At 46.4% G+C, this 19,514-nt stretch overlaps 1 protein-coding gene across 2 annotated transcripts in view; it reads right to left on the bottom strand.

The window, feature by feature from the left end:
- Positions 1-19,514, bottom strand: part of LOC119966523 (protein mono-ADP-ribosyltransferase PARP14-like) — a 152,591-nt gene that overhangs the window by 23,351 nt on the left and 109,726 nt on the right. For both annotated transcript variants that reach the window (XM_038798364.1, XM_038798365.1), the window contains 3 exons: positions 7,430-7,621; positions 3,986-4,594; positions 68-222 (listed from right to left, as the gene is read on the bottom strand). In XM_038798364.1, the coding sequence (XP_038654292.1) occupies positions 68-222; positions 3,986-4,594; positions 7,430-7,621 (956 nt within the window). The remainder of the gene's footprint in view (positions 1-67; positions 223-3,985; positions 4,595-7,429; positions 7,622-19,514) is intronic.

Consider the following 19,514-nt stretch of genomic DNA (forward strand, 5'->3'; position numbering starts at 1 on the left):
TTGTATACTTACATTATTTGGCAACTGCTATCATTTTTGCTATTTGGGAAAGGATATTAATGCTTACTGAATCAATTTTGAATGTTTGTCTGGTTGCATAGTCAGCCAATGTGTCCCTGAAGTCTTGCGCTACTTCTTGGTATTCTGAGGAATCAGGTTTCAGATGTACTTCAGAACATGCAGTTTGGTTTTCTCCAATATCCCAGGTATCTGGAAGTTCATCTGAAAATAGAATTTGGTACAAGTAATCTATTGGAGCTGATGCTTAAAAGGGTATGAAAAAAGTTGGCTAAAGTAAACTGGGAAAATATGTTAAAAGGGAGGACACTAAAGGAGTGGTAAACATTAAAGGAGACATTTCATAACTCTAAGCAAAGATATATTCCATTAATAAAGAAAGAAATACTTGGAGAAGGATGCACCATCTATGACTAAGAAAGTCAAGGATAGTTTCAAATTGAGAGGAAAAACGCACAATAATGTGAACATTAATGATACAAGCTAGACAGATTTTAAAAGCCAGCAAAGAATGGCTTAAGAAAATGAGGGAGAAATTGTATGAAAGAAAATAGCGAGAAATATAAAAACAGGGACTTCCGGTGGCGACCATGGAGTGAAGGTCGCACATAGGGCAGCTCCACCTCGAAGATGTTGGTTTTGGCATTTTTCACCTGTGTATTGGGTAGATTCGGCAGAAAAGTGGAGTGGAAAGTGTAAGAGAAGAAGTTCTCCCCTGAATTGACATGTCAACTGGCTATCATACCTGGCTGAAGACAGTGAAAGACCTGGCTAAGGATTTGGAGGAAACTTGTGGTGCAGCACCAATTGTGAAAATGGCGGAGGGGAAAGGGAAGGCAGCAGTGGGAAAGCCTCCAAAGGAGCAATTGATGAGCTTCCTCAAGGAGGAATTTCAACAGCAGAGGAAGGAGATGCAAAGTGACTGGTCGAAGGCGATTGAGGCAGCAGTGGCACCTTCTGGTGTAAAAGTGCCTTGCACCACAAGGGGCGACAATCCAGGAGGTGGAAAAGATGGTACCCGACCAGAGCAACCATATTGTGCCTTAGGTGGAGGTGGGGATCCAAGTCGCTGCGATCGAAGGTGGAGGAGTAGGAGAGCAGGTGTAGACGACAGAATCGGCGGATTGTGGGTCTCCCAGCGGTTGTGAAGGGAACGAGCGCCACAAAGTATGTTTCGAGGATGTTGGCCAGGCTGGTGGAGGAGATGGTGTTGGACAATACCCCAGAGATGGACCAGGCCCATAGGTCCTTGAGGCAGAAGCAGAGTGCAGGCAAGCCACCTCCACAGGTGGGCAGGGCAAGCGAGTGTATATGGGAGGGTAAGCGAGTCTGGATCTATCAGGCCATTTGTGATGCACTATCAATTACGACGAGACGAGAGTAGAGTGTAATCGAGGCTTTATTAAGCAGAGATGTGCAGCCTCCTGCAGCTGCTGCCGAAATGGCTACAGCTCGGTGAGCACACACATTTATACTCCGCCTACTGGGCGGAACCAGCAGGCAGGTATCTACCCCCGTACCTGTAGTACAGGAGCCTTACCGTATCACATCTCATGTATGTGATATATACAACAGTGGTGACTACCACATTCACCCCCTGTTAAAAAAGAGTGCAGCGGGGGTGGTGGAAAACTATTTACATGCATTTTAAGGTTAACATTTTGGGGAAAGTTCAGAAATTGAACCGATCGGGTGCCTTGATCCTCCGTTGTGAGCGCCGCAGTCCCTTTATAAGCCAGCTATTTAGCTCATTACGCTTGTGGATAACTTAAAAGGTACATTGTCAGGCTGGTGGAATGTGTAGACAAGTGGCACGCAAAATTTAAATCAGAGAAGTGTGAAGTGATCCATTTGGTAGGAATAACGCAGAGAACACAAAATAAAATAAAGAATACATTTCTAAAGGGAGTGAAGGGGCAGAGGGACTTCTTCCTTTTATGCATGTATACACATCGCACAAATCATTGAAGGTGGTGAAGCAGGTTGATAGAGAGCGGTTAATAAAACATACAAGATCCTTGGCTCTATAAATAGGAGCATAGAATACAAAACCAATGAGGTTATTGCAAATCTGTATAAACCACTGGAATAGTGTGACCAGTTCTGGGTACCATTGGGAAGGGTGTGAAGGCATTAGAGAGCGTGTAGAAAATATTCAAGAGAATTTTTCCAGAGATGAGGAACTTCAGTATGAAGATAGATTGGAGAAGTTTGAACCATGAGGGAAGAGAACGTTGGGAGGAGATTTGATAGTGATTTTCAAATTCCTTGGTTTAAGGGTCGAGAACCGGAAAGAGGGCACAGGTTTACGGTAACTGAGAAAAGAAGCAATGAGGAAAATTCTTCTTCACAGGGTGAATGGGGATATGTCTTTTAACTCTGCCACCTCAGCACTGGCCTACCTGCTTCTCCACCTTGGATCTAGTGCAGTAGGTGTTGGTCTGAATCTAGCCTTCACCGCCATAAAGGCACTGAACAGACATTGCATCATCAGAAATTTCCCGACCTCTGCCTTCAAAATGACAATCCTACCCAGTTCCTCTATTTTTAAATTCAGGATTCGGTTTGCCATTTTTTAAAACCAAATTTCTCAACCTGCCCTGCACTTTCTATGATTTGTGCACGTGTACTCCCAGGATTCTTTTTCTTTCTTTTTATTCACTTACGGGAAATGGCGTCGCTGGTTAGACCAGCATTTATTGCCCATCCCTAGTTGCCTTTCAGAAGGTGGTGGTGAGTTGCCTTCTTGAACTGCTACAGTCCTTCAGGTACTCCTAGAGGGAGTTCCAGGATTTTGTCCCAGTGACAGCGAAGCAATATATTTCCAAATCAGGGTGGTGAGTGACCTGGTGTTCCCAGGTATCTGTTACCCTTGTCTTTCTAGATGGTTGGGTCGTGGGTTTAGAAGGTGCTCTTGAAGGAACCTTTGTGAGTTACTGAAGTGCATCTTGTAGATGGTACACACAGCGGCCACTGTTCTTCGGTGGTGAATGTTTGTGAAAGGAGCAATCAAGCAGGCTGCTTTGTCCTGGGTGGTGTTGAGCTTCTTGAGTGTTGTTGGAGCTGCACTCATCCACACAAGTGGAGAGTATTCCATTACACTCCTGACTTGTGCCTTGTAGATGGTTGACAGGCTTAGGGGTGTCAGGAGGTGAGTTACTCGCCACAGGATTCCTAGCCTTTGACCTGCCGTGGAAGCCACAGTATTAATTTGGCTAGTCCAGTTCAGTTTCTGATCAATAGTAACCCTCAGGATGTTGATTGTGGAGGATTCAGCAATGGTAACGCAATTGAATATTATGGGGCGATGGTTAGATCCTCTCTTGTAGGAGATGGTCATTGCCTGATGCTTGTGTGGCGCAAATGTAACTTACCTGCACCCATATTGAGATAAAAGCAATTTCTGAATCCATTTCAGAACAAGTTATTTGCAAATTATGTCTGTGTGGAGTTTGCACTTTTTCCCCGTGTCCGCATTTGTTTCCTCCAGCTGCTCCAGCTTCCTCCCACAATCCAAAGATGTGCAGGTTAAGTGGATTGGCCATGCTAAATTGCCCCTTGGTGTCCAAAAGGTTAGGTACGGTTATTGGGTTACGGGGATAGGGTGGCGGCATGGGCTTAAATAGGGTGTTCTTTCCAAGGGCCGGTGCAGACCCATGGGCATAATGGCCTCCTTCTGCACTGTAGGGATTCTATGATTCTGTGAAATTCCTGTATTTCTTATAAAATGAATTGTGTCACTTTCATAAAATAAGTATCGCAGTTCTGTCAAAAGCATTTAATATTTTGATCTTCAGGCTAATTGTACCCAAGAGTTTCAAATTATGAGCGTACATTAGAATCCATAAAGTAGCCCATAATTTACACATTTTAGTTAAAATTTTTAAATATACTGACATGCAAGTTATCCTTACGATTGATGCATTCCTTTCACTAATAATTTTGCAAATAAACCATGGATACTTACCCCCAGTGCATCTACGATCGATGCGAAAAGAATCTCCATCAGTGTCAGTCATTCTGAATTTTTGGAAGTCAATCACAAAATAATCTCCTCCGCCCATTTTTACTTTTATTTCATTTTCTTTCCCATTGTAAGCTTTTTCAAGGCGAGCATTCACTTTTGGATTGAAGGTTTCCCAATGATCGTCCAGCCAGAATTTCCAGCATACCTTATCCATAATAAACATTTCTTCACGCAATGCGACTTCTCTTTTTCCTACGTCATGACACACCTTAAACAAAACATCTTGAACGGAACATATATCAGTTATACATCCAGATAAGGAGATGCCTTGGTCAGCTTTGCCAAAGGAGTAAGATACATGCATTCTGGCGCAACACTCTTCTATTTCTTCCAAGTCTTCTTCAGTAAATTTCTCAAAAGGTATTTCCACAGGTATTGTTTTTTCCATGTGTTCTTTAGTGGCTAGCATTTGAATATCAGCCCAGGCTGCTTCAATATTTTCTTCCTTCATGGAGTAAATTTGAAACTTTACTGGTTCCACTGAATGCTGGGGTATATTAGTTGTATCTTCAGAGGTTTGGTTGCCAGTCAGCCAATCCCCAAAATACTCTGAAACAAATATATAAAAATGAATAATCTTTAGAATGAAATAAACAAATCTTATGACAATATTTTAAAAGTAATGAAAGTTATATACCTATTCCACAATTGTGGTTCATATACAAGTGTAATTAGCAAGGTTTCATCTGATGACCCTTCCCTGTTTGCACTAAACTGGTGGTGATAACTCTCCCAGTTGTAGAAATAGCTTTTCGACTGAGTGGTTTATGAGGCCACTTTGTTAGATATTAACAATCAAGCATTTCGTAAGGACTAGAGTCACATATCGGTCAAAGTGGCTGTAGCGATAGGTTGGCTTTCCTTGAGGATATCGCTGGAACAGTTTGAGTGTAACATCAATTTGCTGGCTTTCATAATCCATTTTTCTCCCTGGTGTTAATCCACATACATCTGGATTTGTGGATTTAAATTTAGTAATTTTGAACTCATTACCTTCAGATTATTGGGAATATACTATGCTATCACCTGCTAAATTCTCGCCACCGGGAAGAGTGTTAACATTCCAGGATTGCATATATTCACTTCCACACCCCCCCAGGGTTGAGGTGCTGAGCTATTACTTTCACGATGAATGCCATAGCCGGGACCTGTAGGCACTTTTGTCTTCAATCCACAGTAGCATATACACCCAAAATTATAGATTGATTTGGGAGCTTGACAATCAGTCATAGGTTTCAGGGATTTTATTTTTATATATAGAGGAGTAACTAGGAGGTTAGTGCATTTGGCATTTAATATTTATCAGAGAAAGAGTAAGGGACCATATAGTTAATTTTAACTTAAATTTAATAAGTATTTATTTTAACATAATTAATTAATTAATACCACCTTTAATAACTATTCATTTTGACTTAAATAATTAGTTCTAGTTATGTAAGTCATCGGGTGGAGTGCTCTAACTGAGATGTGCGAGGTCAGTGACACTTCCAGTGTTCCGGATGGCTACATCTGCAGGAAGTGTATCACAATCAGGACAGAGGGAGTACAGCGGTAGTAAATGTGAGGAGAGAAAGACAAGGCTGAATGGCCTCTACTTTAATGCCCAGAGTATTACAGATAAGACGGATGGGTTAAGGGCGAGGGTTGACACGTGGAATTATGATATAGTTGCCATCACGGGACATGGTTGAGGGAGGGGCAAAATTTGCAGCTTAACATCCCGGAATACAGAATCTTCAGGAGGGACAGGGGAGGGGGCAAAAGAGGGGGAAGCATTGCACGATAAGTTAAGGAGTCAATTACTGCAGTAAGGAGGAGAGATTATATCTTAGGGGTGGCATTAAATTAAACTTTGTGAGGAGAGCTTAGGAATAAAAAAAGGGACAGCCACATTGCTGGGTGTTTATTATAGACCCCAGATAGTCAGTGGGAAACTGAGGGACAAATATGTGCGCAATTTGCAGAAGTGTGTAAAAATAACAATAGGGTAACTATAACGGGTGATTTCAACTTTTCCAACATTAACTGGGATAGTCATTGTGTTAAGGACTTAGATGGAGCAGAGTTGGTAAAATGTACACTAGAGAACATTTTAACTCAACATGTGGAGGGTCCAACAAGGGATGGTGTAGTGCTGGATGTAATTCTGGGAATCAAGCTGGGCAAGTGGTTGATGTGATGGTGGGGAAATAGACAAATTGCAGAAAAAGGTCTTGGATTGAGAGAGCACTTTAGTAAAATAAGGCAGGATCTGGCCAATGTAGATTGGAACAAGTTACTGGTGGGGAGATCTACAGAAGAGCAGTGGGGGTGTTCAAAGAGGAAATGGGGAGTAACAGAGAACCATGGATGACCAGAGATATTCAGGATAAATGAGAAGGAAGAGAGAGACTTTTAATAAGTACAAGAGTAGCAAATCAACAGAGGCATTAGCGGAGTACAGAAAATGCAGAATGGAACTTAAGAAAGCAATTTGGAGAGCAAAGAAGGGATACGTGAAATCTCTAGCTGGTAAAAATAGGGAAAATCCCACGATATTCTATAAGTATATCAATGGGAAGAGGATAACTAGGGAAAAGTAGGGCCCATCAGGGACCAAGGGGGTAATCTGTGGGTGGAGCCAGAGGACGTTGGTATGCTGTTAAATGAATATTTCACATCTGTCGTCACCCAAGAGAATGAGGAGGCAGATATGGAACTCGGGGAGAGAGACTGTGAGGTTATTGAGTAAGTTGTCACAAGGTATTGGAGGGGTTGGCCAGCTTAAAAGTGGAGAAATCTCCAGGTCCAGACAAATTGTGTCCCAGGTTGCTGTGGGAGGCGAGGGAGAAGATTACAGACACACATTAAGCCCTCACTTCCATCCTATCCCCGTAACCCAATAACCCCATCTAACCTTTTTGTTGGACGCTAAGGGCAATTTAGCATGGCCAATCCACCTAACCTGCACATCTTTGGAGTGTGGGAGGAAACTGGAGCACCCGGAGGAAACCCACGCAGACACGGGGAGAACGTGCAGACGCCGCACAGACAGTGATCCAAGCCGGGAATCGAACCTGGGACCCTGGCGCTGTGAAGCCACAGTGCTATCCACTTGTGCTACTGTGCTGCATTGTATTTTTCTGTGATATCTCCTCTCTGTGTGATGGTCCTTTCAAAGGAGAGATACTGGGCTGCACTAAGGCCCAAAAGACAGCAAAATTATACCCAAGCATCGATATGAAATATTGAGTTCCAAGCATCTTGTGAAATATTTTGAAGGGAATCAAAGATACCTCTGCAGAGAAGACCATTATATCCTCTGTGGCTACACATTATGATATTCAAGATGAGGTGCTTCACAATTGCGTATTTAATTTCTAAACAATTTAAGAAATAACATACTTGACATTGTGTGAAAAAGTCCAGCTTTTCCCGATTGAAGCTTTACCATCTCTTTTTGAAAGATCGGGATGTGACTAGATGAGGCATCATTCACTATCACATGCTTTGGGTGTGCTTGTACTGTTTCTTCATATTGACACACAGAATCCAGTACTCCTGTTGCAAATGCTCTTATATCCAAAGACGCCCTTCCTGTTGAGAAATCTCAAAATAATTAAAACCAAATTTGGTAAATCAGAAATATTAGATCAAAAATCAGAACTCACTGTAGAGGCTTTGAAGTCCACATTAGATATTAAAATAATAGATAAAACATGTAGTTACGGATGCAACATAGAGGAGGGAATTTTTACAGAAGTGCAGATTAGATTTTCAGAAATCTAAAACCACACCTCCCCCTGCCACCAAACTGTGTTTTAATGGTATCAAAGCAAATTACTACAGATAATGGAAATCTGAAATGAAAACAGAAAATTCTAGAAAACCAAGCAGGTCTGGCAGCATTTTTGCAGAGAGAAAATAGAGTTAACATTTCCAGTTGGTGTACTCTTCTTCAGATCCTTAAGAGTTCTTTAGTGCTTCGGGGTTTTAATGGAGGCAGGAATGGGGTGGGAGATTTGGCAGTAGGGAAGGTGCCTGCTTTCAACGGGCAGAATAGATATTGTTAAGGATGTTAATGGGGCAGCGTTTGTCTGAGATATAACAGTCATGATAATATTTAATGGCTGAGAATATTCAACGCTTGGGATACCCTTCATCTGAAGGGACGCAAGAACCCCTGGATCCAGCAGTCAAGTGCATTTCCAGCAATGCTTGTGGGGAACGGGGAATATTCACACAAACCTACTTCACTCCCCACATTCAGTCTCATTCTCTCGAGTCATGAGCAGCTTCGGAAATATCCCCCATCTCATTTATGATCCACAATGTCTCACAACCTCTTCCATATGCCTGCAATTGCCCTCAACGCACACCTCTCCCATTAACTTGACCATCTGGATTCCCACCCATCCTAATTATGCATGGTTGGTTGAGTGCCCAGACCAATAAAAGCATTACCTCAACAAGCAATCTGCTTTGACAAGTGAATTGTTGACTTTGCCTGACTTACATATTTAAGTAGTTTATATTAAGTTGTTCTTTGCGACCTATTTTATCAATAACTCAATGTTTATCTGGACAAGATCAAGTGGCGTTAAAAGTTCGCAGACTCTGTTATTGATACTTTAATGGTTTGCCAGATTGATAGTTTTATAGAATTGTAGGAACAGCAGTTTGTTTTACAAAGAGTATATCCGAATGGGTGGTTTTTTTCTCAGCAGTTCCATACTTGCCTTCATTATATTTAAAAAAAATAAATTTAGAGTACCCAATTAATTTTTTTCCAATTAAGGGGCAATTTAGCGTGGCCAATCCACCTACCCTGCACATCTTTGAGTTGCGGGGGCGAACTCTCGCAAACACGGGGGGGAATGTGCAAACTCCACACGGACAGGGACCCAGAGCCGGGATCGAACCTGGGACCTCGGCACCGTGAGGCAGCAATGCTACCATTGCGCCACCATGCCGCCTGCCTTTATTATATTTACATACTGCATACGAGTAATGGGCATCAAGGGGCATGACTTGACATGGAAAGGATGAGAGACCATGGGGAGTGGCTGGGGCTTTTTGTTATTATGGGGGGTATCAGGGTCATGGAGAGTGCGTTGGGGAGTGAGGTGATGTGAGGAATGTGGGCCTTACTGCTTTATGACAACTGAGATGCAGCCAAATAGGATGCTTTCTATGGTGCATCTGTAAAAATTCAATGTGGACATGCCGAATTTCCTTACGTTTCCTGAGGACGTACAGGTGCTGTTGTGCTTTCTTGGCCATAGTGTTGATGTAGGTGGACCAGGGCAGATTGTTGGTGATGTGCACAACTAGGATTTTGAAGCTGTCAACCATGTCCACCTCGGCACCATTGATGCAGACAAGGGTGTGTACGATACTTTGCTTTCTGAAGTCAACGACCAGCTCCTTAGTTTTGCTGACGTTGAGGGAGAGGTTGTTATTGTGACACCACATCACTAGGTTCTCTATCTCCCTCCTATACTCTGACTTATCGTTGTTCAAGATCTGACCCATTAAGGTTGTGTCATCAGCAAACTTGTCGATTGAGTTGGAGCCAAATTTTGCAACACAGTCGTGTCTGGATAGGGAGTGTAGTCGGGGGATAAGTACTCAGTTTGCTGGGCCCCAATATTGAGGACTATTTTGGAGGTGGTGGTGTTGTTTATCCTTAATAATTTTGGTCTATGGGTCAGGAAGTCGAGGATCCAGTTGATGTGTTGGGCAGGCTGGGTCGATGTCGACTGCACTTGATGCAGTGTAGCGAGAGACAGACTTCCAACACTTGATAAGATGCAACACGATTTTATTTAACATCTAAGCTATTATACATGTTCAACTGTGGGTCGACACTATGCTGACTTGACTGGAGACCTGACACTAGCCGAACCAGACTTACTAGCTACCACATGATGTTTGCACTGGCTAGCTCACGAACTCTGACTGTCTCAGAGGCTGGGTCCAGAGAGAGCGGGAAAGCTGGTGCCCTCTGGCTTTATAATGGTCGTGTCCTGTCTGGTGATTGGCTGCTCTGTTCTGTGTGCTTACTGGTCATCCTGTGTGTCACTCACTGCCTGTCTACACCCCTTTTTTTTTATTGTTTGTGTTTAGATAATAAATATTAAGGTGCATGTGCGTGTGGATGTGTATATGTGCGTGACTATATACAGAATGTGCTAAAATGAACTTATATACATAGGAAGGTGCCGCTAGTGCAGATATAGGGCAGATGAAACGGTAAAAACGATATTTACAGAGGTCAAAACGATGAGGTAACAAAATTGTGCAAAAGTTCAGTCTATAAGTTTAGTCTTTGCGGCGGGCAACGAATTCTGGTTGACCACCTCAAGGGTGGATCAGGGGCCACCTGCACTTGGGTAGGCGGGACTGCCGCCAATGCGGTGGTCGCAGAGGTCGGCAGGATTGCTGGTAGATCGGTGGCCTCGTGGTAGGGCACGTTCAGAGGAAGCATTGTGTGTGGCGGGGCATCTCGGTCAGGTGGCGGGAGTGGAACTCTGCGCAGCGCCCGTCTGTTGCGACGTAGGAAGGAGCCATCAGCCATGCGGACGAGGAAGGATCTCGGGAAGACTTGCTTGACCACCACAGCTGCGGCGGACCAGCCGCCGTCAGGCAACTGTACACGAACACGATCAGTTGGGACCAGCTTGGCATGAGCGTCGTATGCTGATTTCTGTTGGGCCCGAGACCACTGCATCTTTTGTATGACCGTGAGGTGGTCAAGGTCTGGAACATGGATGGCTGGCACCATGGTTCGCAGAGTGCGATTCATCAGCATCTGCGCTGGAGACAACCCAGTGGACAGCAGGGTTGCTCTGTATGCCAGCAGCGCCAGATTGAAGTCGGAGCCTGAGTCCGCAGCCTCGCATAGTAATCTCTTGACAATATGGACCCCTTTTTCAGCCTTCCCGTTTGACTGCGGGTAGTGGGGGCTGGAGGTTACGTGACAGAAGTTGTACAGCCGGGCAAAATCAGACCATTCCTGGCTGTAAAAACAGGGACCGCTGTCACTCATCACCGTGAGCGGTATCCCATGCCTGGCAAACATTTCTTTGCATGCTTTAATCACCGCCTTCGATATGAGGTCGGACAGTTGCACCACTTCTGGGTAATTGGAGAAGTAGTCGACCAGGAGGACATAGTCACGCCCCTTGCCGTGGAAAAGGTCGACACCGACTTTGGACCATGGAGAGGTCACTATCTCATGTTGCTGCAGAGTTTCTTTGGGTTGAGCTGGCTGCAATTTCTGACATGTAAGGCAGTTGAGGACTGTGTTGGCAATGACCTGGCTGATGCCCGGCCAATGAGTGCCTTTAAATTTGCTTAACTTTCAGCGGGAGCAGGGTTTGAGGTAATATCAGGTAAGCTCTTCCTTTCTTTTTCTTTTTCTTGTTTTTTTTTAAAATCTAGAGGTGATGTCAGGGAAGGCAGTACAATGCTCCTCCTGCAGAATGTTTGAGGTGAGGGACGCCGTCAGTGTCCCTGCTGATTTCATCTGTGGGAAGTGCACCCAACTCCAGCTCCTCAAAAACCGTGTTAGGGACCTGGAGCTTGAGCTGGATGAACTTCGGATCATTCGGGAGGCAGAGGGGGTCATAGATAGGAGCTTCAGGGAAGTAGTTACACCAAAGACTGGAGATAGATGGGTAACTGTAAGAGGGACTGGGAAGAAGCAGTCAGTGCAGGGACCCCCTGCGGTCGTTCCCCTGAGTAACAAGTATACCGTTTTGGATACTTGTGGGGGGGATGACTTACCAGGAATAAGCCATGGGGTACGGGCCTCTGGCACGGAGTCTGTCCCTGTTGCTCAGAAGGGAAGGGGGGAAAGGAGTAGAACATTAGTAATTGGGGACTCAATAGTCAGGGGCACAGATAGGAGATTTTGTGGGAGCGAGAGAGACTCACGTTTGGTATGTTGCCTCCCAGGTGCAAGGGTAAGTGATGTCTCGGATCGTGTTTTCCGGGTCCTTAAGGGGGAGGGGGAGCAGCCCCAAGTCGTAGTCCACATTGGCACTAACGACATAGGTAGGAAAGGGGACAAGGATGTCAGGCAGGCCTTTAGGGAGCTAGGATGGAAGCTCAGAGCGAGAACAAACAGAGTTGTTATCTCTGGGTTGTTGCCCGTGCCACGTGATAGTGAGATGAGGAATAGGGAGAGAGAGCAATTAAACACGTGGCTACAGGGATGGTGCAGGCGGAAGGGATTCAGATTTCTGGATAACTGGGGCTCTTTCTGGGGAAGGTGGGACCTCTATAGACAGGATGGTCTACATCTGAACCTGAGGGGCACCAATATCCTGGGGGGGAGATTTGTTACTGCTCTTTGGGGGAGTTTAAACTAATTCAGCAGGGGCATGGGAACCTGGATTGTAGTTTTGGGGTACGGGAGATAGAGAGTATAGAGGTCAGGAGCACAGATTTGACTTCGCAGGAGGGTGCTAGTGTTCAGGTAGGTGGTTTGAAGTGTGTCTACTTCAATGCCAGGAGTATACGAAATAAGGTAGGGGAACTGGCAGCATGGGTTGGTACCTGGGACTTCGACGTTGTGGCCATTTCAGAGACATGGATAGAGCAGGGACAGGAATGGTTGTTGCAGGTTCCGGGGTTTAGGTGTTTTAGTAAGCTCAGAGAAGGGGGCAAAAGAGGGGGAGGTGTGGCGCTGCTAGTCAAGGACAGTATTACGGTGGCGGAAAGGATGCTAGATGGGGACTCTTCTTCTGAGGTAGTATGGGCTGAGGTTAGAAACAGGAAAGGAGAGGTCACCCTGTTGAGAGTTTTCTATAGGCCACCTAATAGTTCCTGGGATGTAGAGGAAAGGATGGCGAAGATGATTCTGGAAAAGAGCGAAAGTAACAGGGTAGTTGTTATGGGAGACTTTAACTTTCCAAATATTGACTGGAAAAGATATAGTTCGAGTACATTAGATGGGTCATTCTTTGTACAATGTGTGCAGGAGGGTTTCCTGACACAATATGTTGACAGGCCAACAAGAGGCGAGGCCACATTGGATTTGGTTTTGGGTAATGAACCAGGCCAGGTGTTAGATCTGGAGGTAGCTGAGCACTTTGGAAACAGTGACCACAATTCGGTGACCTTTACGTTAGTGATGGAAAGGGATAAGTATACCCCGCAGGGCAAGAGTTATAGCTGGGGGAAGGGCAATTATGATGCCATTAGACATGACTTAGGATGTGTTGGTTGGAGAAGTAGGCTGCAAGGGTTGGGCACACTGGATATGTGGAGCTTGTTCAAGGAACAGCTATTGCATGTTCTTGATAAGTACGTACCAGTCAGGCAGGCAGGAAGGGGTCGAGCGAGGGAACCGTGGTTTACCAAAGAAGTGGAATCTCTTGTTAAGAGGAAGAAGGAGGCCTATGTGAAGATGAGGCATGAAGTTTCAGTTGGGGCACTTGATAGTTACAAGGAAGCGAGGAAGGATCTAAAGAGAGAGCTGAGACGAGCAAGGAGGGGACATGAGAAGTCTTTGGCAGGTAGGATCAAGGAAAACCCAAAAGCTTTCTATAGGTATGTCAGGAATAAAAGAATGACTAGGGTAAGAGTCAAGGACAGTGGTGGGAAGTTGTGTGTGGAGGCTGAGGAGATAAGCGAGATACTAAATGAATACTTTTCGTCAGTATTCACTCAAGAAAAAGATAATATTGTGGAGGAGAATGCTGAGACCCAGGCTATTAGAATAGATGGCATTGAGGTGCGTAGGGAAGAAGTGTTGGCAATTCTGGACAAGGTGAAAATAGATAAGTCCCCGGGGCCGGATGGGATTTATCCTAGGATTCTCTGGGAAGTCAGGGAAGAGATTGCGGAGCCTTTGGCTTTGATTTTTAGGTCATCATTGGCTACAGGAATAGTGCCAGAGGACTGGAGGATAGCAAATGTGGTCCCTTTGTTCAAGAAGGGGAGTAGAGATAACCCCGGTAACTATAGGCCGGTGAGCCTAACGTCTGTGGTGGGTAAGGTCTTGGAGAGGATTATAAAAGATACGATTTATAATCATCTAGATAGGAATAATATGATTAGGGATAGTCAGCATGGTTTTGTGAAGGGTAGGTCATGCCTCACAAACCTTATCGAGTTCTTTGAGAAGGTGACTGAACAGGTAGACGAGGGTAGAGCAGTTGATGTGGTGTATATGGATTTCAGTAAAGCGTTTGATAAGGTTCCCCACGGATGGCTATTGCAGAAAATACAGATGCTGGGGATTGAGGGTGATTTAGAGATGTGGATCAGAAATTGGCTAGTTGAAAGAAGACAGAGAGTGGTAGTTGATGGGAAATGTTCAGAATGGAGTTCAGTTACGAGTGGCGTACCACAAGGATCTGTTCTGGGGCCGTTGCTATTTGTCATTTTTATAAATGACCTAGAGGAGGGCGCAGAAGGATGGGTGAGTAAATTTGCAGACGACACTAAAGTCGGTGGAGTTGTAGACAGTGCGGAAGGATGTTGCAGGTTACAGAGGGACATAGATAAGCTGCAGAGCTGGGCTGAGAGGTGGCAAATGGAGTTTAATGTGGAGAAGTGTGAGGTGATTCACTTTGGAAAGAATAACAGGAATGCGGAATATTTGGCTAATGGTAAAATCCTTGGTAGTGTGGATGAGCAGAGGGATCTCGGTGTCCATGTACATAGATCCTTGAAAGTTGCCACCCAGGTTGATAGGGTTGTGAAGAAGGCCTATGGTGTATTGGCCTTTATTGGTAGAGGGATTGAGTTCCGGAGCCATGAGGTCATGTTGCAGTTGTACAAAACTCTAGTACAGCCGCATTTGGAGTATTGCGTACAGTTCTGGTCGCCTCATTATAGGAAGGACGTGGAAGCTTTGGAACGGGTGCAGAGGAGATTTACCAGGAAGTTGCCTGGTATGGAGGGAAAATCTTATGAGGAAAGGCTGATGGACTTGAGGTAGTTTTCGTTAGAGAGAAGAAGGTTAAGAGGTGACTTAATAGAGGCATACAAAATGATCAGAGGGTTAGATAGGGTGGACAGCGAGAGCCTTCTCCTGCGGATGGAGGTGGCTAGCACGAGGGGACATAGCCTTAAATTGAGGGGTAATAGATATAGGACAGAGGTCAGAGGTGGGTTTTTTACGCAAAGAGTGGTGAGGCCGTGGAATGCCCTACCTGCAACAGTAGTGAACTCGCCAACATTGAGGGCATTTAAAAATTTATTGGATAAGCATATGGATGATAAGGGCATAGTGTAGGTTAGATGGCCTTTAGTTTTTTTCCATGTCGGTGCAACATCGAGGGCCGAAGGGCCTGTACTGCGCTGTATCGTTCTATGTTCTATGTTCTAATAGACTGCCTCCCGAGCTCTGCGTCGACATTTCTCGATCCCCAGGTGACTCTCATGGAGTTGGCTGAGGACCATAGCTCGCATGCTCTGCGGAATCGCGATACTATCGTGCTTCATGAGGATGCCGTCCACCACCGTCAGGTCGTCCTTGACGTTGTAAAACTGGGGACACTGTCCCTTCTGCCAGCCATTCGTGAGTTGCTGTATCACACACTGTAGCAGAGGATCCTTGGCCGTTTCCTCACGAATTTGGATGACCCTCTCATTAGAGGCTGGAAGGTTGGAGGCACACAATTGCACCTGCGCGTCGATTTGGCAGACAAAGTCAGTTTGTTCACATGGTGTGGTGATAGACCTGGAAAGGGCATCTGCAACAATGAGTTCTTTGCCTGGCGCGTAGACAAGTTCAAAGTCGTAGCAGCGTAGCTTGAGAAGGATTAGTTGTAACCGGGGCGTCATGTCATTTAAATCCTTCTGGATTATGTGGACTAATGGCCTGTGGTCCGTCTCAACCGTGAATTTTGGGAGGCCACAGTCGTGAAACTTGTCGATTCCCGTTAGGAGGCCCAGACATTCCTTCTCAATCTGAGCGTACCGTTGCTCAGTGGGCGTCATGGCTCTGGAGGCATACGCAACTGGGGCCCAGGAAGAGGAGTCACCCCGTTGGAGGAGCACCACCCCAATACCGTCCTGGCTCGCGTCAGTGGATATTTTGGTCTCCTTGGTAGGGTCGAAGAAAGCCAGAACTGGGGCTGTGGTGAGTTTTGCCCTCAGCTCACGCCATTCTTTCTCGTGAGCGGGCAGCCACTGGAATTCCATCGACTTTTTGACGAGATGGCGGAGGGCTGTGGTGTGGGACGCCATGTTAGGAATGAACTTCCTGAGTAAGTTGACCATCCCTAGAAAGCGGAGGACCGCCTTCTTGTCCTCTGGGGTCTTCATGGCGTTGATCGCCGAAACCTTGTCAGCATCCGGCCGCACGCCTTGCTGCGAGATGTGGTCACCAAAGATTTGATTTCTGATTGACCGAACGAGCACTTGGCCCTGTTGAGTTGGAGGCCATGCTCATGGATTCTGTGGAATACCTGCTTGAGGCGATCGATGTGTTCTTGGGGAGTTGTGGACCAGATTATGACATCGTCAACATATACGCGCACCCCCTCAATACCATCCATCATCTGTTCCATGATGCGGTGAAATACCTCCGAGGCTGAGATGATGCCAAAAGGCATCCGGTTGTAGCAGTAGCGACCGAACGGGGTATTGAATGTGCACAGCTTGCGAATGGATGCGTCCAGCTGTATTTGCCAGAACCCCTTGGAGGCGTCCAGCTTTGTAAATAATTTGGCATGAGCTATCTCACTGGACAACTCTTCTCGTTTTGGTATCGGGTAATGTTCCGTCATGATGTTGCAATTTAGATCCTTGGGGTCGATGCAGATTCGAAGCTCCCCTAACGGCTTCTTGACGCAGAGCATGGAGCTGACCCAGTCCGTGGGTTCTGTGACCTTTGATATGATGCCCTGGTCCTGGAGGTCCTGTAACTGCTGCTTGAGGCGGTCCTTGAGGGGTGCCGGCACCCAACGTGGTGCATGAATCACAGGGGTGGTGTTTGGTTTGAGAAGGATTTTGTATCGGTATGGGAGTGTGCCCATTGCGTCAAACACGCTGTGGTACTGCGTAATGATGTCATCAATTTCAGCCTGGAAGTTTTCATCAGGTGAGGCCGTCGCCTGTGAGGATGACATGATGTGGACTCGCTGAACCAGGTTCAGGAGTTTTCAGGCCCGAGCACCGAGCAGGGATGCTCTGTCAGGTCCTACGATCTCAAATCGCAGTGTCGCTTTAAATGACTTATTGGAAACTCCGAGTTGGCATGAGCCACTGGCAGCTATGGCATTGTCACTGTAGTCAAGGAGCTGGCAGGCCGGTGGAAGAATACTTGGTCTGACGCGGATGGTGTCGAGATCGGATTTTGAGATGAGGTTCGCTGATGCGCCGGTGTCCAGTTTGAACCGGATGCAAGCCTTGTTGACTGTGAGGACAGCACGCCACTCATCGTCGGGATCCAGGCTGAGGATCGGGAGGTGCTTCACTATCTTGGTGGAAGGCAACGCATGCTTTGTGATGATGCCCAGCCAGTATGGGGATTTGAGGCACTCAGCATCAGGATCTGTTGGGCTGTCGGGGTCGGAGTCTGTCACGGCCTGCTGTATTGAACTTACGCTTCTGCACCGTGGCTGGGATCGCTGGATGCTGGGCAGCGGAGCAGATCTGCAAAGGGCTGCGTTATGGCCAAGCTTGCCACACTGTAGACACCGTCATGATTTTGCCGGACATTGCCGCGTTAAATGGGCAGAGCCACAATTCGGACATGTCATGACGCCAACATCAGCGCGTTCCGTGCGCCATCGCGCATGTGTAGTGTGGTCGAATGACGTACGCACCTGCGCAGTCTGGTCGTCGGTCTCGCCGTCCCCTCGGTCGTGGCGCGCATACGCAGGGGCCCGGAAAAAGCGCGCGAAATGGCCACTCTCGTCAATACTTAGGCCCAGCATTTGTGCAATGGTCTGCACCCGTTCCGCCTCATGGGAGGTTAGCTTTGCCGTTTCTGCTGCCCTGATGTGGGAGTACCGATTCTTAGCATGTTTGTGGAGAACGCACGTTTCGATGGCGATGGTGAGGGTGAGCTGCTTGACTTTCAGGAGCTGCTGGCGAAGGGAATCGGAGTGGACCCCGAAAACGATCCGATCATGGAATCAGATGTCGAGTCGTAGTTACATGACTGCGCGAGGATGCGGAGATGGGTCAAAAAGGATTGAAAAAGTTCATCCTTACCCTGAAGCCTCTGCTGGAAAACGTACCGTTCAAAGCTCTCATTCACCTCAATGTCGCAGTGGCTGTCGAACTTCAGCAGGACTGTTTTAAATTTAGTCTTGTCTTCGCCTTCAGCGAATGTAAGGGTGTTGTAGATGTGGATGGCGTGGTCCCCGGCTGTGGAGAGGAATAGTGCGATCTTCCTGGGGTCCGATGCGGCCTCGAGGTCGGTGGCTACGTGATAGAGTTGGAACTTTGAAGATCTTCCAATTTTCACCGAGGTTGCCGGCGATGTGGAGCTGCGGAGGAGGGCGGGCGTTCTCCATGTTACCGGATGGCTGTTTGCTGGTCAACGTTGATTCACTCAAGGTAGGTCCGTCAATTTTCAGCATCACTCACTGGTACCATGATGTGTTGAGCAGGCCGGGTCGATGAGGACTGAACTTGATGCAGTGTAGCGAGAGACAGACTTCCAACACTTGATAAGATGCAACACGATTTTATTTAACATCTAAACTATTATACATGTTCAACTGTGGGTTGACACTATGCTGACTTGACTGGAGACCTGACACTAGCCTAACCAGACTTACTAGCTACCACATGGTGTTTGCACTGGCTAGCTCACGAAGTCTGACTGTCTCAGAGGCTGGGTCCCGAGAGAGCGGGAAAACTGGTGCCCTCTGGCTTTATAGTGGTCGTGTCCTGTCTGGTGATTGGCTGCTCTGTTCTGAGTGCTCACTGGTCATCCTGTGTGTCAATCACTGCCTGTCTGCACTCCATTATATACATAGATGTATATTATGACACCAGTTGCAAAGGGAGGAGCTCGGTCCTAGGTTTTGGATATGAGCTTGGCTGGGATTATGGTATTGAAGGCGGAGTTGTAGTTAATGAATAGGAATCTGACGTTGGAGTCCTTGTTGCCGACATAATAATAATAATCTTTTATTGTCACAAGTATGAAGTTACTGTGAAAAGCCCCTAGGCGCCACATTCTGCCGCCTGTTCGGGTAAGCTGGTACGGGAATTGAACCCGCGCTGCTGGCTTTGTTCTGCATGATAAACCAGCTGTCTAGCCCACTGAGCTAAACCACACAATGCTCTGGGGATGAGGGTAGGGCCAGGGAGATGGCGCCAACCCTGGACCAGTTGTGGCAGTGGATCAAGGCATTCTGGGAGTATGGAGTTGATGTGTCTCATGACCAACCTCTCAAAGCAACTTCATAATGATTGATGTCAAGGCCAGACGGTAGTCTTTGAGGCACGTTGCCTGGTTCTTCTTTGGCACTGGTATGATGGTGGTATTCTAGAAGCAGGTGGGAAC

This window comes from Scyliorhinus canicula, chromosome 5 (genome assembly GCF_902713615.1).
Source record: "Scyliorhinus canicula chromosome 5, sScyCan1.1, whole genome shotgun sequence".
Lineage (NCBI taxonomy): Eukaryota > Metazoa > Chordata > Chondrichthyes > Carcharhiniformes > Scyliorhinidae > Scyliorhinus > Scyliorhinus canicula.